The following is a 21,057-nucleotide window of genomic DNA, read 5'->3' on the forward strand; positions in this document are numbered from 1 at the left end:
ATAATACCTAATTCCTGCCCTCAAAAGGTTTACAAACTTGCAGGGCACAGACAAGTAGGCACCACAAAAGAGAAAGGGTCAGTTCCACACTGAGAGGCAGATCACGAAAGGCTTTACAGAGGGAAAGTCAGAAAAGCATGAGCTCTCTCAATAATGAAAACGGTAAGTTGGTTTGATTATGTACATATGTAATCAGAAAATAAAGTGAATTAAATCTAAACTGTAAAATAAAAAACAAATCTCTAAAAATGTCCAGTCATTTTTTAGCATGTTTTGTTCACTCATAATAATGGGTGTAAGAAAGTTTGTCTTACTTAAGAGATTAATTTATAAATAAATTTCATAATAAATATTATTAAATGAGATATCGTATGAAGATTTTTGCAGACTCTGGTTTTATACCTAGATTAGTTGCCTTTATTAAGAGATATGCAAACACCCAAAGAGAGGAAAGACCAGAAGAAAGTTTTCCCAAATACTGACTTCATCATTGGGAATTTAAGTAAAAGTGTTCAAATACTTCAACCCAGCATTCGCTTAAGGCAAATCGAAAACTCACTCATTCAACATTTACTGTGTGCCTACTACGTGCCTAGTGTTCCAGACCTCTTCTAGATACCGAAGACAACAGCAGTGAACAAAGTCCTTGCGCTAGTGAAACAAGCAATAACATAGTATGTATGTGTATGTGCTTACGTACGCACGTATAATTTGTCAGGTAGTGCTAAGTGCTGTAAAGAAAAAGGGAAAAGTGACACACAACAGGAACGCTACTATGTGCAAGGTGGTCAGGACAGGCCACTTAGCCAGGTGACACAAGGGCAGAGAACTGTGATGAGGGATCAAGTGTAAGAGGAACGAAAAAAAAAAAAACAACTGTTAAGCGAGGGAAGAAAGCCCTCGGGGAGAGGGCTGAGTCCTGGGCAGAGAGTCACAGAGCACATGACAGAGGTATCCAGGTGGGAATGTGTTCAGTGAGTTTAAGGACTGCAGGGAGGGGGGAGTGGCTGAGCAGAATGAAAAGCAGGAAGGGAAATCAGAGCAGCAGCAGGCTTGTATATCTAAGAATGTTTTTGTGTAAAAAACACGTATCTAGGGAATATTATCACAGTTACTGAGGGAAATCAGGAAGGAAGGGAAAAGCAGGAAGGAAAATCAGAGCAGCAGCAGGTTTGTATATCTAAGAATGTTTTTGTGTAAAAAACACATATCTAGGGAATATTATCACAGTTACTGAGGGAAATCAGGAAGGAAGGGAAAAGCAGGAAGGGAAATCAGAGCAGCAGCAGGCTTGTATATCTAAGAATGTTTTTGTGTAAAAAACACGTATCTAGGGAACATTATCACAGTTACTGAAGAAACAAAGCATAACTCAAATATTGTATGATACAATCGTGCCTTCACAGAGCACAAACTCTTGCATGCAGAGGGAAGATTATGCCTGTGGGCTGACTCTGTGACTTCCATCTGACTTTTGACTTAGAAGTCGATCAAAACAGCCTTGTGGAAATATATTACATGACAAAGTGCTCTTCTGCTGTCCTTCTTTCGCAGCCAGAAAAACAAACGGGCCCAAGTATAGAAACAAATGGGAAATAAAGTCATGATCTCACAGTTGTGAGATTAAGCCCTGCGTCTGGCCTCATGCTGGGCTTGGAGCCTGCTTAAGATACTCTCTCAATTCCTCCCTGGCTTGCACGTGGACTAGTGCTCTCTAGAAAACAATGAAGTACTTAAGAATGCAGAGGGTGACAAATGCATCTAACAGTACTACAAAAGAATTGCACAGTTATGTTAAAGTGGGAGGGAGAAAAAGGAGCTGGCCTAAGTAACCTTGGAGGTGGTATTTTCTTTGTTTGTGTCCCTAAAGTTTATTTTGAAAGAGAGACAGAGAGAAAGAACACTAGCAAGGGAGGGACAGAGGATCCGAAGAGGGCTGTGTGCTGTCAGCAGAGAGCCTGATGTGGAGCTTAAACTTACAAACCAGGAGATCATGACCTGAGCCAAAGTCAGACACTTAACTGACTGAGCCTCCCAGTCGCCCCTAGAGGTGGTGTTTTGACTAGATATAGTGAGGCTAAAAACAAAAATCACTTACATAAACACTGTATACTAGTTGGTAAATTTGTTTCTCACAGGGGTACAGGTCAGCAATTTTAAAAAATTACCTTATATGTCAACCAAGATTGAAAAAATAAGTAAATATACTATAGATAAAATGATCCAGGTTTCTGTTAGAGAAAGAACTCCCAAATAAGAAAAGGGAGAAGACACTCCCTCTGCCCCTCTGCCCTGCTCCCACTCTCTCTCTCAAATAAAAAAGAAAAGAAAAATTAAAAAAATGGGGCACCTGGGTGGCTCAGTCAGTTGATCATCTGACTCTTGATTTCAGCTCAGGTCTTGATGCCAGGGTTGTGGAACTGAGCCCCATTTCGGTGTCTGTGCTGGGCATGGAGTCTGCTTAAGATTCTCTCTCTCCCTCTACCCCTCTCCCCTGTTCAAACTCTCTCTCTCTCTCTCTAAAAGAAAAAGAAAAAAAACAGAAAAGGGAGAAGACAAAAATGAACCCTGTAGGGCTGGATTAGAGTAAGTATGAATTCATGCTTGTGTGTGTGGTGTGTGTGTGTGTGTAACACATATGTCAATACACAAATATAGATGTGTCTGCATGGGTTAGGACATATACACATATTTCCTTAACTCTGATTACTGAGGGCTAAGACAGCCCCAGTAGCAGTAAGCACACCTAGTGGCCATATCTGGGTTTCTAAATACTCTTCTCCAATAAAAGCAATCAGGGCTCCTTGGAGAAGTGGTTGATTCCAGGGCTAGGGCAGAAAAACACAAGATGAGGCAGAAGCATCTTGTGGTAGTAAAAAATAAGTAAATGTACTTATTAGTTAAGGAAGTTTAAAGTTAAGGAAGTTAAGGAAGATTCAATAAATAATACATAAATGCATAAAGAAAGAAGAAGGCATGCTGAAAGGACACAGAAGCTAATATAAAAAAACTCCCAATGGTCAAAGCTGGAAGAATTTGAGCAACAACAAAAAAACTGGATAGTACTGGATTATAACTCAAAGGATAAAATAAATACCCTTGAGTCCATAACAACATAAATAGAAAAATGAATAAACGAGAGAGAAGCAACAAATTTTCCTTACAGAAGACTTTCAATGAATAAATGCAGACAGAATGAGGGGAATTAAAAAATAACACAACATCATAGTATGCATTGCTAGAAACAAGATTCACCAATGGATGCTAGAATTAGCGGGCAAAATTTTAAGGCAAAACAGGATATTCACACAGCCTCAAAGTATTTTTACCAAACTATTAATTACAGAATGGAAAATGGGACCTTGACAATGGAGAAACCTGGAGCAGACCACCTTCATCAAATGATCACTGTGAACATCACCAGCAACTGGCCATTACCAACCCCAACGCTGCCATTCCATCTCACATTCTGATTGCAGCTCTTGGAATCAATCACTTATGATTTCTCCTCCCGATTTTTCCCTACTTTGGGAAAGTAGAAAGTGTAGCAGAACTGGGAAACCCTAAGCAAGAGAAGGAGCACACTCCCAAGGGGTGCAAAGTTCTATGGAGACCACACTTACTACAGCTCTGGCCTGCTCCTCCTTCAAAGCTGTTTCTTTCAGAATGTACATAAGGCAACGCAAGGCTGCCTTCTAAAGCCCTCCTTTCACTGAGAACTTAGTGGGTTCAAGTGCCAGGGATCCTGCACTCAATAAATACCTGTTCAGTAAGTAATAAATTACACAATCAGGCCCAAATCCCTTTGGATTCTTCCTTGATAACTTCTCAGGTTTGTCCCTTCCACATCATCTTCACGCCCATCACTACCACCATTTCACACTATTTTATCTGTGGTCACATAATAAGCCTTGCATCAAGTCTTCCTTCCTTTCCATCAATCCTGCACCCTACCAACAGATTAAACTTCTTCAAAATACTAGCAAAAGAAAACTGATCTAGCTATATTTAATATATTCCAGAAAAACACCTGCATACATGCAACAGGAGATGCATGTAAGAGTAGTCATAACAAAAAGGTTTAAGAAAGCAAGACTCTGGAAGTAACACAGAATATTCACCAACACGTGAAAAAGTAGAACTGTACATATCAGTGAAAATTAATTACACTTTTAAGCATCAAAATGGATGAATCTTAGTAATGTAATGTGGAACACACTAAGCTGCAAAATATACAGCAGGGCCCCAGTTACACCAAACCAAATAAAATACTCATTGTGGACAGATATACACAATTAAACAATAAGGAAAAGCAATGGATTTGATTAAATAGAAATTAAAAATAGTGCTTCCTTTTGGAGTATGTGGAAAGATACAGGGTCAGAGAAGGGCATGGGATAATGCACTGGTAGTGTTCTACTTGAATTTAAGATTATTTGATTTTATGGTTATTCTTGCACATGTCATATTCTTTACAGATAATATATATTGGAACCGATTTCACAATGCAGTCAGACGAAGCACAGTTAAGTTCTGCATGATCCTTTAATGACAACTTTCAAAGAATAAGGAACATTTTATGGAAACTGGGAAGCTTGGAAACAGAGATTTAAGGAACCTCCATACTTGACTCAAAATTTTAAAAAGAAGTTTTTTTTCAAAAAATTCGTTTACCTGTTCTGATGAATCACAAATAAGTTAAACCAAGAGTTCTCATCTTCTTTTGGTCTCAACATTGTTACCTTTTTATTGACAAACATTCGATAGAGCCTTTCATCTGGAATGGACCCTGAAATAGACGTTATTTTAATAACCGGTTTCTTACTTAGTTTTCAAAAAAGAATGTTTCACTTCTAAATTTTGTGCTTCTCTAAGTATTTCATGTTCTTATTAGAGATACATTTGAAATGTATCATTATTTACAAATGAGTATGTTCCAGGTTCTCACATGACAGCTGCTAAGAAGATACATGTATTAAAAACATGTTTCCCAGGGCGCTTGGGTGGCTCAGTCAGTGGGGCATCCAACTCTTGGTTTCGGCTCAGGTCATGGTTCATGAGTTCGAGCCCCGCATCGGGCTCTCTGCTGTCAGCACAGAGCCCGCTTTCTCCCATGCTCTCTCTCTCTCTCAAAAATAAACAAACATTTTGGAGAAAAAAAAAAAAAAAAAAAATTTGCATGTCAGGCATACATACCTTCAATATCTGGAAAATACAGAATAAAAATTTGAGTTTTCTATGCTTAAATTCTTATTAAAATTTCTAATAATATTGTTTTCCACTATCCCTTTATTATACATACTTTTGACCTAACATACACATTATAAAATACAGACATTAAAAAGGATGAAATAAAAAAATAAATGTATTTAAAAATAATCTTATATATTGGGTTTTTTTAAACCTTAAAAAAAAAATGTTTAGTTTTGAGACAGAGAGATAGAGAGTGAGCAGAGGAGGGGCAGAGAAAAACAGGGACAGAATCCACACTGTCGGTGCAGAGCCTGATGCGGGGCTCAAACTCGTGAACTGTGAGATCATGACCTGAACCAAAATCAAGAATTAGACGTTTAACAGACTGAGCCACCGATGCCTAGTCCTTACCCAGCCCCCTTATATATGGTTTTTAAATAAAGATATTATGCTTTTTAATAATATAATGACTTTTAAATAATTCTTCTTGTACCCTAAAGGATCACCTTAGTCTAATGGAAGAAGCAAAAAAAAAACCAAGTAAACACACAAATTACACTTTTAAATACTGTAAAAGGGACAAAAGATGCTAAGTGGCGAGTTATCAGTGAGGGGACAAGTTGCTGCTTTATGCAGTCATTAGGGAAGGCCTTGGAAGAAAAGCCAACAATGCAGAAATGTAAGAACTACAAGTCTAGCTTCTTAAAGAGAATTTCTAGAGTGTGACCAATGGAACAGATGGTGCAATGTAGAACATATAAACTGGAAACAAAAAAGTCAAGGCATACAAAGCCCAAGGCATCAGAAGGTTGACTGATCTACTTAGGTGTTGAAGCTCTGAGAACACAGACACAATTAGAAGGTAAGTAGGTGAAAAATTTGAGGGAAAGGACAGGGCAGTCTAGCCAGCTGGCAATTAGCTTCAAGGGGGCAGGGTGTCTGCAGATAGGAAAGAAATGGCAAGCAGGGAGAAGGGAGAACAGTGATCCCTCACACTCCACCCTAAGACCTGTAAGAAGCCTGTGAGAAGTGAGTGGGAAGCAGAGCCTTAGGGACTAGTTTCCTATAAGTCGGAGTGGAGGTAACATGCAGAGAAGAAACTGATGATAGGAGGGAATTTGCTAACTATAGAGTTCTAGTGTGTAGAGAGAAGGATTGGGGTGTGTGTGTGTGTGTGTGTGTGTGTGTGTGTGTGTGTGTAGTCCAGTTAAGAAGAGAACAGGATGGAATGAGACTCTGGGAGAAAATGGAGACTGAGGGATATTCCAGGGGGTGCCTGAGGCATAACAGGGTCTTAGTCTGAAAGTAGGAGGATCAATGATTTTCTGCAGATATGACCCCTAACACTGCAGTGATTAAAATACCTGTTAGTAGCTTTTTAAAAAGTGTATTTCACTTCCTGCTCTATCACCTGGGAAATCAGACATAACACTTTGATCTCATTTTCCATCTCTCTACAGATAACCATGATGCTTTTCTACTTTTTAGAAATTATGAAAACTGGACAAAGACTGTAAGCGCCCTAGAGAAAGTATTTAAATAAACCATCCATCATAATTATACTTTTAAAAACATATTCGAAGAGAATTAAGTAAATAAGGTCTTCTAAGGCTTCTATTACACTAAAATCACTCAAAAAATAATAAAAACTATGCAAAGGTTACAGTGTGAAATTTCTCATTTCTCTCAGGGTACTACTTTAAGGTTGATTTAACATAGAATATAATTTTTATAACTCTATACACAATAAAACTACTAAAGCTATTGCATTCATAAAACAAAATATCAACCTGAACTTAATCCAAGGAAGACTCAACAAATAGACTTTGAATGCAGTCTAAAAATATTCTTTGATCTTTTGTTCATATGGCTACAAGCCTAGCAAAAAGGCTTTTTTTTTTTTTTTTTTTTTACCTACTGGACACTAAATAAATTGAGGACAGTCAAGTTGATAAAGCAAATTTTCTGAGCATTATAGATGACAGATCTGAACTAGCACTGTCTAACAAAAACATAATGTGAGCCACTAAAGCAGGCCAAATACAGAATTTAAAATTTTCTAGTAACCACATTAAAACAAGTAAAAAGAGCCAGGTAAAATTAATTTTAATGTATTTTATTTAACCTAGTATATTAATAAGGTACTTTACTTTTTTTTTCTAAGTCTTTGAAATCTGATGTGATTTTTGTATTTATAGTATACCTCAACGCAGACCAGCCCCATATCTACCTGAGGCTGGTACTTACTGTACTAGACAGCGAAGCTTCAGACATTTCAAAGACTTCCAAGATACCAAAATGCAGTTTTTCTTTTTCTTAATGTTTATTTATTTTTGAGAGACAGAGAATGAGCATGAGGGGAGAGAGGCAGAGAGAAGGAGACTGAGGATCAAAGCAGGCTCTGCATTCACAGCTTTGGTGGGGCTCGAATTCATGAACTGTGAGATCATGACCTGAGCCAAAATCAAGAGTCGGCCACTTAAACAAATGAGCTACCCAGGCACCCCTAAAATGCAGTTTTTCTAATTACTCTACAATTCTAACATTCAGGATTCTATATCTGAGTCTAAAAGAAAGAAAAAATAAACAATAGATAGTAAAAGAAAACATTTTTTTAATCAAAACCTCCAATGAAAGAAGTATCAAGGGCTAATGGTCTTACTAAATACTAAAAAATTCTACTAAAACCTTCTGTCATTTTTTATGGTCACGCATAAGGAATAATTAGATTTGCCTCACTCTTTCCCAAACAGCAAGAAAGTTCATTCCAGAATGTGATTTCCCAGTTGCTTAAACAATTATGTATTGTCATAAACAGTAAAATAAAACCATCTTACCTAAGCCATATAAAGCAATTTTGGAGCTTCCTTTTTGGAGCAAAACTGGACTAATGTCTATCTTCTCCACAGACACTGAACGCCCAAAGTGATTTACAAATCCAGCACAGCTTAGTATGTCCAGGGCACACAGGGCATCTGCCTACGTAGAATGTTTTCAAAGAATATTAACGTATATATCTAAAAATAAGTAATCTCCATCATATTACCTATTAAAAGTATATTCCATATACCACTTACTAAAACATAGATCAGGACAGTGTCTTCTCAAAATAAAATTACAATAGTGAAAGTATTTGCTATGTTTCTTCAATTACAAATGACCTACTGCACCTGGAACCACATGCTAAATGCCACGTTAACATTTCATCAAAACTTAGGATGTCTTGGCCACCAAAAAATAAAAACCAGCCATGAAATGAGTGCTTTGTAATATTAAGCTGACCTCTTAAGCCATGGGGGGAAGAAAACTAGGTAAGTAGTGATTTATGGTGTTCATGATCAGATAAAACAAAAAGATATTTCAAGTGTAGGACCTTTATAAGGTCCTTCCATATCAAACAGGTAATAAGACGATCTAATTTAGATTTAGAACTGTCCATGAAAAATCGTTTTCTACAGGTGAAATTTTGAAATAAGAGACACAAAAGCACCAGGTAAACTGAAAGCTTCATACAAATGTTAGGTATTTATCCTTACTTCGAGTTACTTATTGTCAACTCAGCACTAATGAAATAAAAGCACACCTCACACACCAACTACTATTACAGATTTTTAAAAATTATCTAAAAAGCAATATAAAAGACTATGTGAATGATACAAAGTCAACTTGACTTTCTGAGTCAACTGACGAAAAATTTCTGGAAAGGACAAGAATGCCTTCCACAAACTAAAGTGACAACAAACTGTAAGAACCCAGTAAGTACCCCTGTGGGATCATCATGATTGCCATGAATACTGAACACTGGAATCGAAATGTTGAGATTGTCATCTTGGTAGTTCACCCACGGAAACCTTAAAAAAACAACAACAAAAACACAAAGTTAATGTTTCCATACAAGACAAAAGCTATTTTCCACAATACCCTCCTTTAAAAAATTAATACAATTTATGGGCAAACTGGATAAGTTGGCAGAAGACCACTAGTTTGGAAAGAAATACAATGACAGGCAACAATTCATTCCAAGTTTGAAGTGCTTCAAAGTACTACACTTTAAAGAAAACACTGTAGTATATGGTGCTTGTGAATTGTATGAAAGAGAAGGATATCTGACTAATGGCAAGTAAAGAGGCTTTCAAATTTTTAAAGGCCTTTGTATAAGAAGAGAGAGGGGAGGAAACACATCCGTTTTGGAATCCAAGCTTCAAAATTCCAGCTCTATCACTTACTACTTGTGCAATTTAAGTCTCCCACCCACGGGGCTCCTGGATGGCTCGGCTGGTTGAGTGTCTGACTCTTGGTTTTGGCTCAGGTCATGATCTCTCAGTTTGTGATTTTGACCCCGCATCAGGCTCTGCTCTGACAGTGTGGAGCCCATTTGTGATTCATTCTCTCTCTCTCTCTCTCTCTCTCCCTCTCTCTCTGCCCCTCCCTGCTCTCAAAAAACAAAAAATAAAAAGTCTCCCACCCACTCCTGCCCCTGGAGTCAGCTAGCTCCTCCTCTCAGAGGCAGATGCCATTAGAAACTTCATAGTGTTATCTCTGCAAAAATATCTTATACCTTCATAGCAAATAAATGGCATCTTCTCCCTTCTTATACAAATAGTAGTGTAATACAGATTTCTGCACCCTGCTTTTTCATTTAATATGTTTTAGAAATCATTCTACATCAGTACATAAAGAGCTTCCTTGTGCATTCTCTGGTGGGACAGTACACCATCGAATGGGCTATCAGAATGTGTTTAAGTAGTTACCTACCAATGGACATTTAGACCATTTTCAGTGTTTTTGCTTTACAAATAATGCTACAGTGAGTACTCTTGTACCAAGTTGCCCTTGTGCAAATATAAGAAAATATCCAGAAGGGTATTTAGTCAAAGGACAAGAATGAATTTGTAAATTTGGAAATACTTCCAATTTCTGTCTATAGAAGTTGGAAAAATTTACACACAATACAACAGCAATGCATAAGAGACAACTTTTCCCTTTATTCCATCAACATAAGCTATCAAGCTTTTAAATCTATGCCAGCAGTCGGGGTGCCTGGGTGGCTCAGTCGGTTGTGTCCAACTTTGGCTCAGGTCATGATCTTGTGGCTCATGGGTATGAACCTGCATCAGGCTCTGTGAGGACACTGAGAGCCTGGAGCCTGGCTTCGGATTTTGTGTCTCCCTCTCTCTCCGCTCCCCCCCCCCACCCCCACCCCCCCGTGCTGCTCTCTCTCTCTCTCAAAAATTAAAATAAACTTAAAAAAGAAAATAAACCTATGCCAAGGATTCTAAACCCTAGCGGTATGTTAGAATTATCTAGGAATCTTTTAAGATCTATCAATGCCCATGACACAGAGAGTAACTGGCCTACAGATTGTCATCATTTTTTTTTTTTTTTGAAAGATTTCTAGGTAACTACAATGTGCCCCTGGAATTGAGAATCACTGATCTATGCCAATCTGACAAGAGAAAAATATCTCAGTAGAGCTTAACTTAGTATCTTTCTTATGAATGGACTCCATTTTGTATTTTTCATATTCTTTTAATATGTCCAAGTGTCACTTTATTTTTTTTGTGAACTATGTCTGTATTTTTCACATATGTTTCTATTAACTCTTGGATTTTTTAATGGGGTCAAAAGAACTATTTATCTATTGGGGAAATTAGACCTTAATTTGAAATTCATTGCAAATATTCTCCCTACCTTAACTCTCACTGACTTTTGACTCTGTTCTAGGCGGTATTTGCCCTGCAGAAATTTACTTTTACAAAGACTAACATCAATTTTACTTTTATGGCTTCTCAGCTTGTATCATACACAGAAAAGCCTTTCCCATATCTACATTTTTAAAAAATGTCTAATAGTTTCTTCTAGTACACTTATTGAATAATCCATACTTTCCCTAGAGATATGACACCACCTTCTCCAAATATTAAATTCCTACATGTACTGAGTCTATTTCTGGATCTCTTTACTCTTTCACTTACCTGCTTACCAATTCATGAGTCATATTACATTTTTAGTTATTGAGGCATTATATTTTTTCTAACTTTATTACGAAATAATTGACATAGAGCATTGTAGAACTTTAAGCTATACAATGTATTATTTGAAACACGTATACTGCAAAATAACCACTACAGCTTGGCTAACACTAGCATCACACCCATTTTGTGTGTGTGTGTGTGTGTGTGTGTGTGTGTGTGTGTGTGTGTGACGAGATTATTTGAAATGTACTCACAGAAACCTTCAAGTATAAAATAAAATATTACGAACTATAAGCACTATGCTGTACATCAGATCCTTAGAACTTACTCATCTTGTAACTACAACTTAATACTCTGATCAACATCTATCCTTCCCTCAAGTCCTGGCCCTGGATAACCACCATTCTAGACTGTTCCCGAGTTCAGCTTTGTTAGATTTTACATGCTAAGTGATGTTACACAGTATTTTTCTTTGTCTGACTTATTTAATAGCGTAATGCCCTCAAATTCCATCCATGCTGCAAATGGCAAGATGTTCTTTCTCATGGTTGAATAGTATTTCATATTCATATTACACGCCACATCATCTTAATCCATCTTTATCCATTCATCCACGGAGAGGCGCTTAGGTTGTTTCTGTATCTTGGCTGTTGTGAATAACGCTACAACAAACTCAGGAATGCAGATTACCTCTCTGAGAGCCTGTTCTTCATTTTGTTTCGATGCATATCCAGAAGGATTGCTTAATCATATGGTAGTTCTATTTTTTTTAACTTTTTGAGGGTCCTCTATACTGTTTTCTGTAGTGGCTAAGTCAATTTACATTCCCACCAGCAGTGTATACAAGGGTTCCCTTTTCTCCACATCCTCCTCAACATTTGTTCTTATTTTTTTGTTCTTATTTTTTTGATGATAGCCATGTGTGAGGTGATATCTCATTGTGGTTTTAATTTGCATTTCCCTGATGACTAGTGACTTCGAGCACCTTTTCATATACCTGTTGGGTCATTTGTAGGTTTTCAGAAAAATGTCTTTGGTTTCTTTGCTTATTTTTAATTGGATTGGATTTTTGGTCTTCTTTTGTTTTTGTTTTTGCTATTGAGTTATAGAAGTTCTTTGCATATTTTAGATGTTAACATCTCATCAGATGTATGACTTAGAAATATTTTCTCCCATCCCGCAGGTTCCCTTTTCATTCTGTTGATGGTTGCCTTCACTATGCAGAAGTTTTTTAATTTGACATAGTTCCACTTGTTTATTTTTCCTTTTGTTTTCAAATCCAAAAAAAAAAAAAAAAAATCACTGCCAAGAATGATGTCAAGGAGCTTACTCCCCATGCTTTCTTCTAGGAGTTAGACAATTTCAGGTCTCACATTCAAGTCTTTAATCCATTTTGAGTTGATTTTTGTGTATGGTATAAAGGGGACAGCTTCATTCTTTTGTATGTGGCTGTCCAGTTTTCCCAATACCATTTATTGAAGAGACTCTTCTTTCCCCCATTGTATATTCTTGGCTCCTTTGTCATAAATTAATTGACCAAACATGCATGGGTTTATTTCTGTACTCTATTCTGTTCTACTAACCTAGATGTCTTATTTTTATGCCCAAACCACATTGTTTTGATTACTATAGTTTTATAATATAGTTTGAAATCAGCAAGGGTGATGCCTCCACCTTTGTCTTTCTTTCTTAAGACTGCTTTGGATATTTTGGGTCTTTTGTGGTTCCATACAAATTTTAGGATTGTTTTTTCTATTTCTATGGAAAAAACCATTAGAATTTTGATAGGGGTTACACTGAATCTACAGATCACTTTGGGTAATAGGGACAGCTTAACAATATTCATTCTTCTTACCCACCAGCACAGAATCTCTCTCCATTTTTTGTCTTCAGTTTCCTTCACCAATGTCTTATAGTTCAGTGTATAGCTCTTCTGCCTCCTTAATTAAATTTATTCCCAAGTATTTTACTCTTTTTCTTTTCCTATTCTTCTTTTCTTAGTTTCTCTTTCTGATAGCTTATTGTTAGTATATAGAAATAAAATTGATTTCTGTCTACCGATTTTGTATCCTGGGCCTTTACTGAAATCATTAGTTCTAATAGTTTTTTGGGGGAGTCTTTCACATTTTCTACATATAACATTATCATCTGCTATTAGAGACAACTTCACTTCCTTCTTTCTGATTTGGATATCTTTTATTTCTTTTTCTTGCCCAGCTGCTCAAGCTAAGACTTCTAAATTGATGTTGAATAGGAATGGTGAGAGTGGGAATCTTTGCCTTATTCTGAATCTTACAAGAAAAGTTTTCAGCTTTTCACCACTGGGTATGATGTTAGCTGTGGGTTGGGTCATATATGGCTTTTATTACATTGAGGTATGTTCCCTATATGCCCGCTTTGTTGGGGGAGTTTTTAATCATAAAAGGATGCTAAATTTTGTCAACTGCTTTTTCTGCATCTATTGAGATGATCATATAATTTTCATCCCTCATTTTGTTAATGTGGCTTAATATACTTTAATATGTAATAGGGCTAGTCATTATTTAGTGGTTTTCTCTTTCAGACTTTCCCTACCTTTTCTTTTGTCTATTTTTCTATGTGAACTAGTAAACTAGAAGGGGAAATTATTCAGAATGCAGCACAAAGAGATAAAGTAATGGGCAACATAACAAAAACAGTAAGAGATATAAATAATATTCAGAAAGAATAGGCAACAATGTTTGAAAATGTAATGGTTAAGAACTTCCTAAAATTACTGAAAAAAATAATTCTTAGATTGAAATGCATGAGGATACCCAAGCAGAAAAATTAGAACTAAATCCACAACTAAATATGTCCTAGTAAGACTGTGAAATGCTAAGGACAATGAGAAAATTTAATAGTTACCTGAGAATTTTCTTTCTGCCAGTTGCTATTCTAAGCAATTTTCTTATTAACTCCACTACTCCTCACAACAACTCTGTAAGATCATCACTATATAAAAGTAAGGTAAAGTAGAGCCAAGACACGAATTCACATGGTCTGGTACCAGAATCCATGCTTTTAATCACAATATTACACTGTTTTCCAGCAACTACAGTGATAGCAGACTTCTCAACAGCAACCAAAAAATAAGAGTTTACCACTCACTGACACTCAATGAAAAAACTACTGAAAACAGTACTTTAGAAAGAAGAACATGGAATCCATAGGGAAAAAATGAAATGTAAGAAGCAACAATAGTGAGCAAAGAAACAGGTAAACATGTTTGCAAAGGTGAGGGGAGCAGTTTAAAAATAAGATGAGAGAAAGAAGAAAACACTAACGTTCTGGATCTGAATAGGAGACAGGTAAAGACACTGATCAGATTTCTAACAACGACATATGTTAAAAATCATAGGTACTTTTAAAATCCAATTCTACACTCTGCCAAACTATCAACCCAGAGCAAAGTTAAATACAGCCATTTTCTCACATACAAAAATCTCTAAAAATTTACCTCCCAACATGAACTCATTTAAAAAAAAATATAGATAGTTAGGGGTGCCTGGGTGGCTCAGTCGGTTGAGGGTCCAACTTCGGCTCAGGTCATGATTTCAGACTCGTAAGTTCAAGCCCCGTGTCGGGCTCCACGCTGATAACTCAGAGCCTGGAGCCTTCGGATTCTGTCTCCCTCTCTCTCTGCCCCTCCCCCACTTGCTTGCACACACACTCTCTCTCAAAATAGACAAACATAATAAAAAGAGAAAGAAAAAATACAGATAGTTAAATAGATAAAAAACAAATCCAGATAGGTCCATGCATATGCATCTGTTTCTTAGCTCTGGGCACTGAGAGACCCTAGAAGCAGTGACAAGGTGACAGCAATGTGCAAGCCTAGCATCTAGGTTTGGGCTTTCAAATACCTTTTCCAAAGGAACCAGGACTCCTTGAAGAAATGGATGAGTCTAAAGCTAGGGAAGGGAAAATAATTCATCTGGAGCATCTTCTAATGCCAAAAAATAGGAAATGGAGGGGAAAATGAGGGTAAGTCAAAAGGAGAGAGGAGCCAATCTGAAAAAGTACCCAATGGCTAACCTTTGTACATATCCTCTGAGCAACAAAACAGATTACAATTGCATTAAATTACAACACAAAGGGAAAAAATGAGTTCATATTGATATAGACAATTGAAGAAGTTCCTTCTGATAGCTGAGTCAATAAATTAACAAGCGGGGGACAAGGGACAAATCTTCCTTACAGAAGAATTTTAATTAATAAATGCAGAAAAACGTGGGAAATGGAAAATCAGCATTAGAACACCACGGTTAAAACTGCTATAGGCAAGAGCCACTGACGAATGTTAAAATTAGTGGACAAACTTTAAGGCGACACAGAATAAATAGGTACACAGCCTCAAATATCTCCCCCAAAATACTTACTAATGACTACAGTAGTTTTAATATGCCCATCTCCTTTGATACTCTTTCCTCTCTACAGGAAGTGACACTTAAATCCCTCTGAGTGCAGGCTAGACTTAGCAACTCACTTCTAATGAAGAGTGTATGAAAAGGGAAAAATCCTAACTTGACAGCAGAGAAACCTGGCAGGCACCACCTTAACCAAGAGATTAAGGTTATCCTCACCAGTAATTAGCCAACTTGATAGCGTGTACTCCAGATATGCTATGAGAGAGCACTTCACCTCTATGGAATACCTTCCTGAAAACCCTTAATCCTGGTCTAATCACAAGAAAAACCCAAATTGAGGGACAATCTACAAAATGACCAGTATACTTCAGAAGTACCATGGAAATGAAAGGTAAGAAAAGACGGAGAAGCTGGCACAGTGTGAGGAAACTGAGAGAACATTTCAACCACATGTAGTATGGTATCCTGTGCAATGCTTAAGAAAAACCACGAGACTATCTTTACAACATGGGGTTCTAGGTGACTATCATCAGTCAGTCCCCAAAGTATGAATATTAAGGAAAAAGAATGATACTACATCAAAATTAAGTACTGTATTTGTCAACAAAAGTCTCCATAAAAAAAGTCAAAAGACAATCCACGGATTGGATAGAAAAAAATTCATGCTTAACAAAGGCTTAGCCTCTAGAACATATGAATAACTTCTGCAAATTCAATAGGAAAAGACAAAAATCCCAATTTTTAAAATGGGCAAAGGGTATGCATAGAGCAGGATACCAAAATGTACAACAGAAATTTAAGAAAATTCTCAGTCCCACTATTAATTAGGGAAATACAAATTAACACAATGACATAAAGAAATTCAAAGAATTACACTTACTATGAAAATAGCTCATAGTGAAGGTCAAATAGCTAATTGTTAATGTGTTTGTCTTTCACAGAAAATATTACACAAAAGAAAACATTCACTTAAGCATTTAAATATACTTACTTACTAAAACCAAAGTTGACTGACTGATCACTGAGAATTTCAAACTGTACAGGACGATCACCCATGCAATATTTTCTCAATAACTCGAGGCAGGTATGTAATGTTTTTCTTGAGGGCTTATTTTCATGAAAAAGATCACCACCTAACAAAATAAAATCCACCTAATCAACAGAAAATAGTGTGAAAATTAGTATGTTTTATAGGGAAAAATGTTAAAACTATAAAGAAGTACAAAAAAATCTCATAAAAGATACCGATGTGTATGGAGATTCAAAATTTTATATTTTATTTATTTAAAAGCTTGCAGTCTGTTGATTACTTTGACTCCAACTTAGGTTCCTAGGCCACCTTCAAAACAACCATCTTTGGGGTGCCTGGGTAGCTCAGATGGTCATCCAACTCTTGATCTTGGCTCAGGTCATGATCTCAGTTTCTAAGACTGAACTCCACGTGGAGCTCTGCACTGACAGCATGGAACCTGCTTGGGATTCTTACTCTCCCTCTCTCTCTGCCCCTCCCCACCCCCCCCCAACCCCCCCACATGCACATGGGCTCCATCAAAGTAAATAAACATTAAAAAAAAAAAAAAGCCATCTTCAAATTATTACACCAAACCTCTGACTCATGCTACCCAGAGTAATCACTATCTTTTGTTATTCAAATTAAACATAAATTTAGAACTTCAATGGAACCTACGGACAAGATAGCCAATTCAATTTAGATTACTCATTCAATTCATTCAACAATTATTTAGGGCTCACACAGGCACTGCCACCTAAGGAAACTGCAATCTACAGAACAGATGATGTCCAGGACTGACAATGTACAATTCCCTGTACTGGGCCCTAAGGATACAATGACGAATAAAACACAATTCCTTTCCTAAATATGTTCAGAATCTAGTGGAAGAGACAAACGGCTATGCATCTGAACGTAAGTCAGACTCAGACATGCACTAGGAGTATGTAAACAAACCAGGAGCAGCAATGACACTACAGTTAATTTTAACTGAAGGGAAGAAGTCATCTGAGGACAATGCGTGCAGAAGGAAATGTGCCAAGGGGCCCCTAGGTGGTTCAGTCAGTTAAGTGTCCGACTTCAGCTCAGGTCACGATCTCATGGTCTGTGAGTTCGAGCCCCACATCGGGCTCTGTGCTGACAGCTTGGAGCCTGGAGCCTGCTTCAGATTCTGTGTCTCTCTGCCCTTCCCCTGCCCATGCTTCTGTCTCTCTCTCTCTCTCAAAAGTAAAAAAACATTAAACAATTTTTTAAAAAAAGTGCCAACATGGTAGCATTTAGGTTACCCTATTAAGAATAAATGAGACTTGGGGCGCCTGGGTGGCGCAGTCGGTTAAGCGTCCGACTTCAGCCAGGTCACGATCTCACGGTCCTGAGTTCGAGCCCCGCGTCGGGCTCTGGGCTGATGGCTCGGAGCCTGGAGCCTGTTTCCGATTCTGTGTCTCCCTCTCTCTCTGTCCCTCCCCCGTTCATGCTCTGTCTCTCTCTGTCCCAAAAAAATAAAATAAACGTTGGAAAAAAAAAAAAAAAAAAAAAAAAAAAAAAAGAATAAATGAGACTTTAAGGAAGAGCATTCTAGAAACAAGAGAAGAAAGAAATTATACAGAAAAAAGCCCAACACGCATGCTTTCAAGAAGTATATAATCTACCTAAAGAAACTTGATTAAGTTCTTAATTATACAAAAGAACCCAGATCACTTAGGCTACAGTAGTGAGGGGGAGAATACACCACTCCCGAAAGTGTCACTATGGCACATGGACTGGAGCTAAAGGCAATTAAGACTTAGTAGACTCAGGAATAGCTTTTTTTAAACTTCCCCTAACTACCTCAAAGAACTGACTGGGGGCCTATACCAGGAAGAGAGCTATTATCAGAGAGAACTTTTTATATCAGAAAGACTTCTCTCTCTTTTTTTTAATTTTAGAGAGAGAGAGCCTGAGCGGTGGGGAGGGGCCGAGGGACAGAGAGAGAATCTTAAGCAGGCTCCGTGCTCAGTGCAGAGCCTGACACGCGGGGCTGGACGTCACTGTGAGATCATGACCTGGGCCAAAATCCAGAGCCAGATGCTCAACAGACTGGGCCACCCAGGGACCCACACACAAGACTTCTCTATGTGGCATGACCAACATTTGCTCTTCCCATCTTCCCATGAATCATCTCCCTCCCTTGAAACCCCAGACCTCTACCTCCTTTCTCTTTAGCTCAGGATGGTATATAAGGCTCGATTACCTGACTGCTGGGGAGTCTCATATTTTTATGAGGCTCCTATACATACAAAATTTGGTTTTCTCCTGTTAATGTGTCTTAGGTCAATTTAATTATTAGCCCGGCCAAAGAATCTAAAAGGAAAGAAGGAAAGTTTTCCATCTTAGAGTAGTCAGAGGAGCTTCAATAAAAATGTGGGACTTAAGCTAGGTCTTCAAAAATGAACACGATTTGAATAAAGGAAGAAAATCATCACAATCAACAGCATAGAGAAAAACAAAAGGAACACAGAAAACATTTCAGGCAGGAGGTGGAGTGGTTGTTTAAATGGTACAGTTTCACTTTTGCAAGAGGAAGAGTTCTGGAGATTGGTTACACAGCAACGTCAATGTGCCTAATGCTGTTAAAGTCTACACTTAAAGACACTGAAGATGGTAAATTTTGTTAGGTGTATTCTACCACAAATAAAAAAAATTTTTTAATATTTTTAAAAGCTGGTGACTCCAGGCAACACTGAAAAAGGACACACTTTGCTTCTATGGTCTTCCCGCCACAAAGTGAATCCAGTCATGAGGCAATATCAGACGAATCCAACTGAGGAACATTCTACAAAGTTACTAGCCTATACTTCTCAAAAATGTCTGGGTCATGAAAGACAAAGGCTGACCTTTGAGGAAATGTACCAGATTACAAGAAACTAAGGAGACAGGACAACTAAATGCAAAATGTAACCCTGGGTAGGACCTGGACTCTGCCACCCTGCCCCCAGATTGCTGTAACAGACATTACTGAGACAATCAGCAACATCTTAAAGTTATCTGACAGTATCGAATCGGTATTAATTTCCTGGTTTTGATAAGTGCACTGTGGTTACATATGCAATGACTCTCAAATGGTTCAGAAAAAGTGTGTGTGCGTGTGTGTGTGTGTAAACAGACAAAATAAAGCAAATGGGGTAAGATGTAGGAAAATCTGGGTGAAAGGTAAGGAATTCTTTGTATTATGCTTGCAATATTTCTGAGACGGATACTGTTAGAAGTTAAAAAAAAAAAAAGAAAAATAAAGGCTCCAAGGAATTAAGGAGTAGAAATAAGGCAAATTTGATGGCACAGACACACAAAGTAGGGCACTTAAAGTTAGGAAAAATTTAGATTTCAATAGTAAATACTTTGTTAAATACAAACTAAGGGAAAAAGTAAATAAAATACTAGCGTGGGGCTGCGGGAGGGGAGTGTTAAACTTAAGGGATGCAGGAAGGGAACTGAGAAAATAGAAGGGAAGCAAAAGACAAAGTAGAAGAAAGAAGCTTATGCCCAGGAAAAGAAGTATTTTAGTACTAAAAGAAAAAACACAAGCTTTTCTGGCAGGAAACAGACATCCTTTGGCTATAAGTTTCCCTGACCTCAGGGAAAGAGGAAGTCATCTTAAAAGGAGATATTACTGGGGCACCTAGGTGGCTCAGTCGGTTAAGTGTCCGACTTCGGCTCAGGTCATGATCTTGCGGTCCGTGAGTTCGAGCCCCGTGTCAGGCTCTGTGCAGACAGCTCAGAGCCTGGAGCCTGTTTCAGATTCTGTGTGTGTGTCTCTCTCTGCCCCTCCCCTGCTCATGCTCTGTCTCTCTCTCTGTCTCAGAAATAAATAAACGTTAAAAAAATTAAAAAAAAAAAATATTACTAGACATTCTTTCATTCGTTAACAAATTTATTTATTACTTTTTTTAAATTTTATGTTTATTTCTGAGAGAGAGACGGAGAGAGCATGAGTGGGGGACGGAAAGAGACAGAGGGAGACACAGAATCCGGAGCAGGCTCCGGGGTCTGAGCTGTCAGCAGAGCCTGACGTGGGGCTTGAACTCACAAACCGTGAGATCATGACCTGAGCCGAAGTCGGATGCTTAACCAACTGAGGTGTCCCTCATTAACAAATTTATTAAAAGCTACCTACTGCTTGCTAGATCCTTTCTAGATTAAGATACAGCATGAATAAGCAGAAAAGATTTTTCCCTCTCATGGAGTTTACCTTCTAGTGGAGGAAGGTCAATAGTCAACAAGTAAACAATTCAATATATTATTTCAGATGGTGTGATGAAAAAAATAAACAGAATAATTGATAAGAGTGTTTGGAGATATCCGGGAAGACCTCTCCCAAAGGTAAAATGTGCTCCAAGCAGAGAGACTTGACGTGCAAAGGTCCCAGAGCAGAAATGCCAATGTGGATGGAGCACACTGAACAAGGCAGACAGTTGTAGAAGTCTCCTGGCAGAGGCCAGACCAACTTGAGCCTTGT

At 37.8% G+C, this 21,057-nt stretch overlaps 1 protein-coding gene across 7 annotated transcripts in view; it reads right to left on the reverse strand.

The window, feature by feature from the left end:
* Positions 1-21,057, reverse strand: part of MRE11 (MRE11 double strand break repair nuclease) — a 78,980-nt gene that overhangs the window by 53,725 nt on the left and 4,198 nt on the right. For 6 of the 7 annotated variants that reach the window (XM_078432989.2, XM_078432987.2, XM_078432988.2 and 3 more), the window contains 4 exons: positions 16,548-16,708; positions 8,957-9,044; positions 8,031-8,172; positions 4,675-4,789 (listed from right to left, as the gene is read on the reverse strand). In XM_078432989.2, coding sequence (XP_078289115.2) covers positions 4,675-4,789; positions 8,031-8,172; positions 8,957-9,044; positions 16,548-16,708 — 506 coding nt within the window. The remainder of the gene's footprint in view (positions 1-4,674; positions 4,790-8,030; positions 8,173-8,956; positions 9,045-16,547; positions 16,709-21,057) is intronic. The other variant, XM_078432991.2, reaches the window with a different exon arrangement.

Source organism: Panthera onca, chromosome D1, assembly GCF_046562875.1.
Source record: "Panthera onca isolate mPanOnc1 chromosome D1, mPanOnc1 haplotype 2, whole genome shotgun sequence".
NCBI classification, from domain to species: Eukaryota; Metazoa; Chordata; class Mammalia; order Carnivora; family Felidae; genus Panthera; species Panthera onca.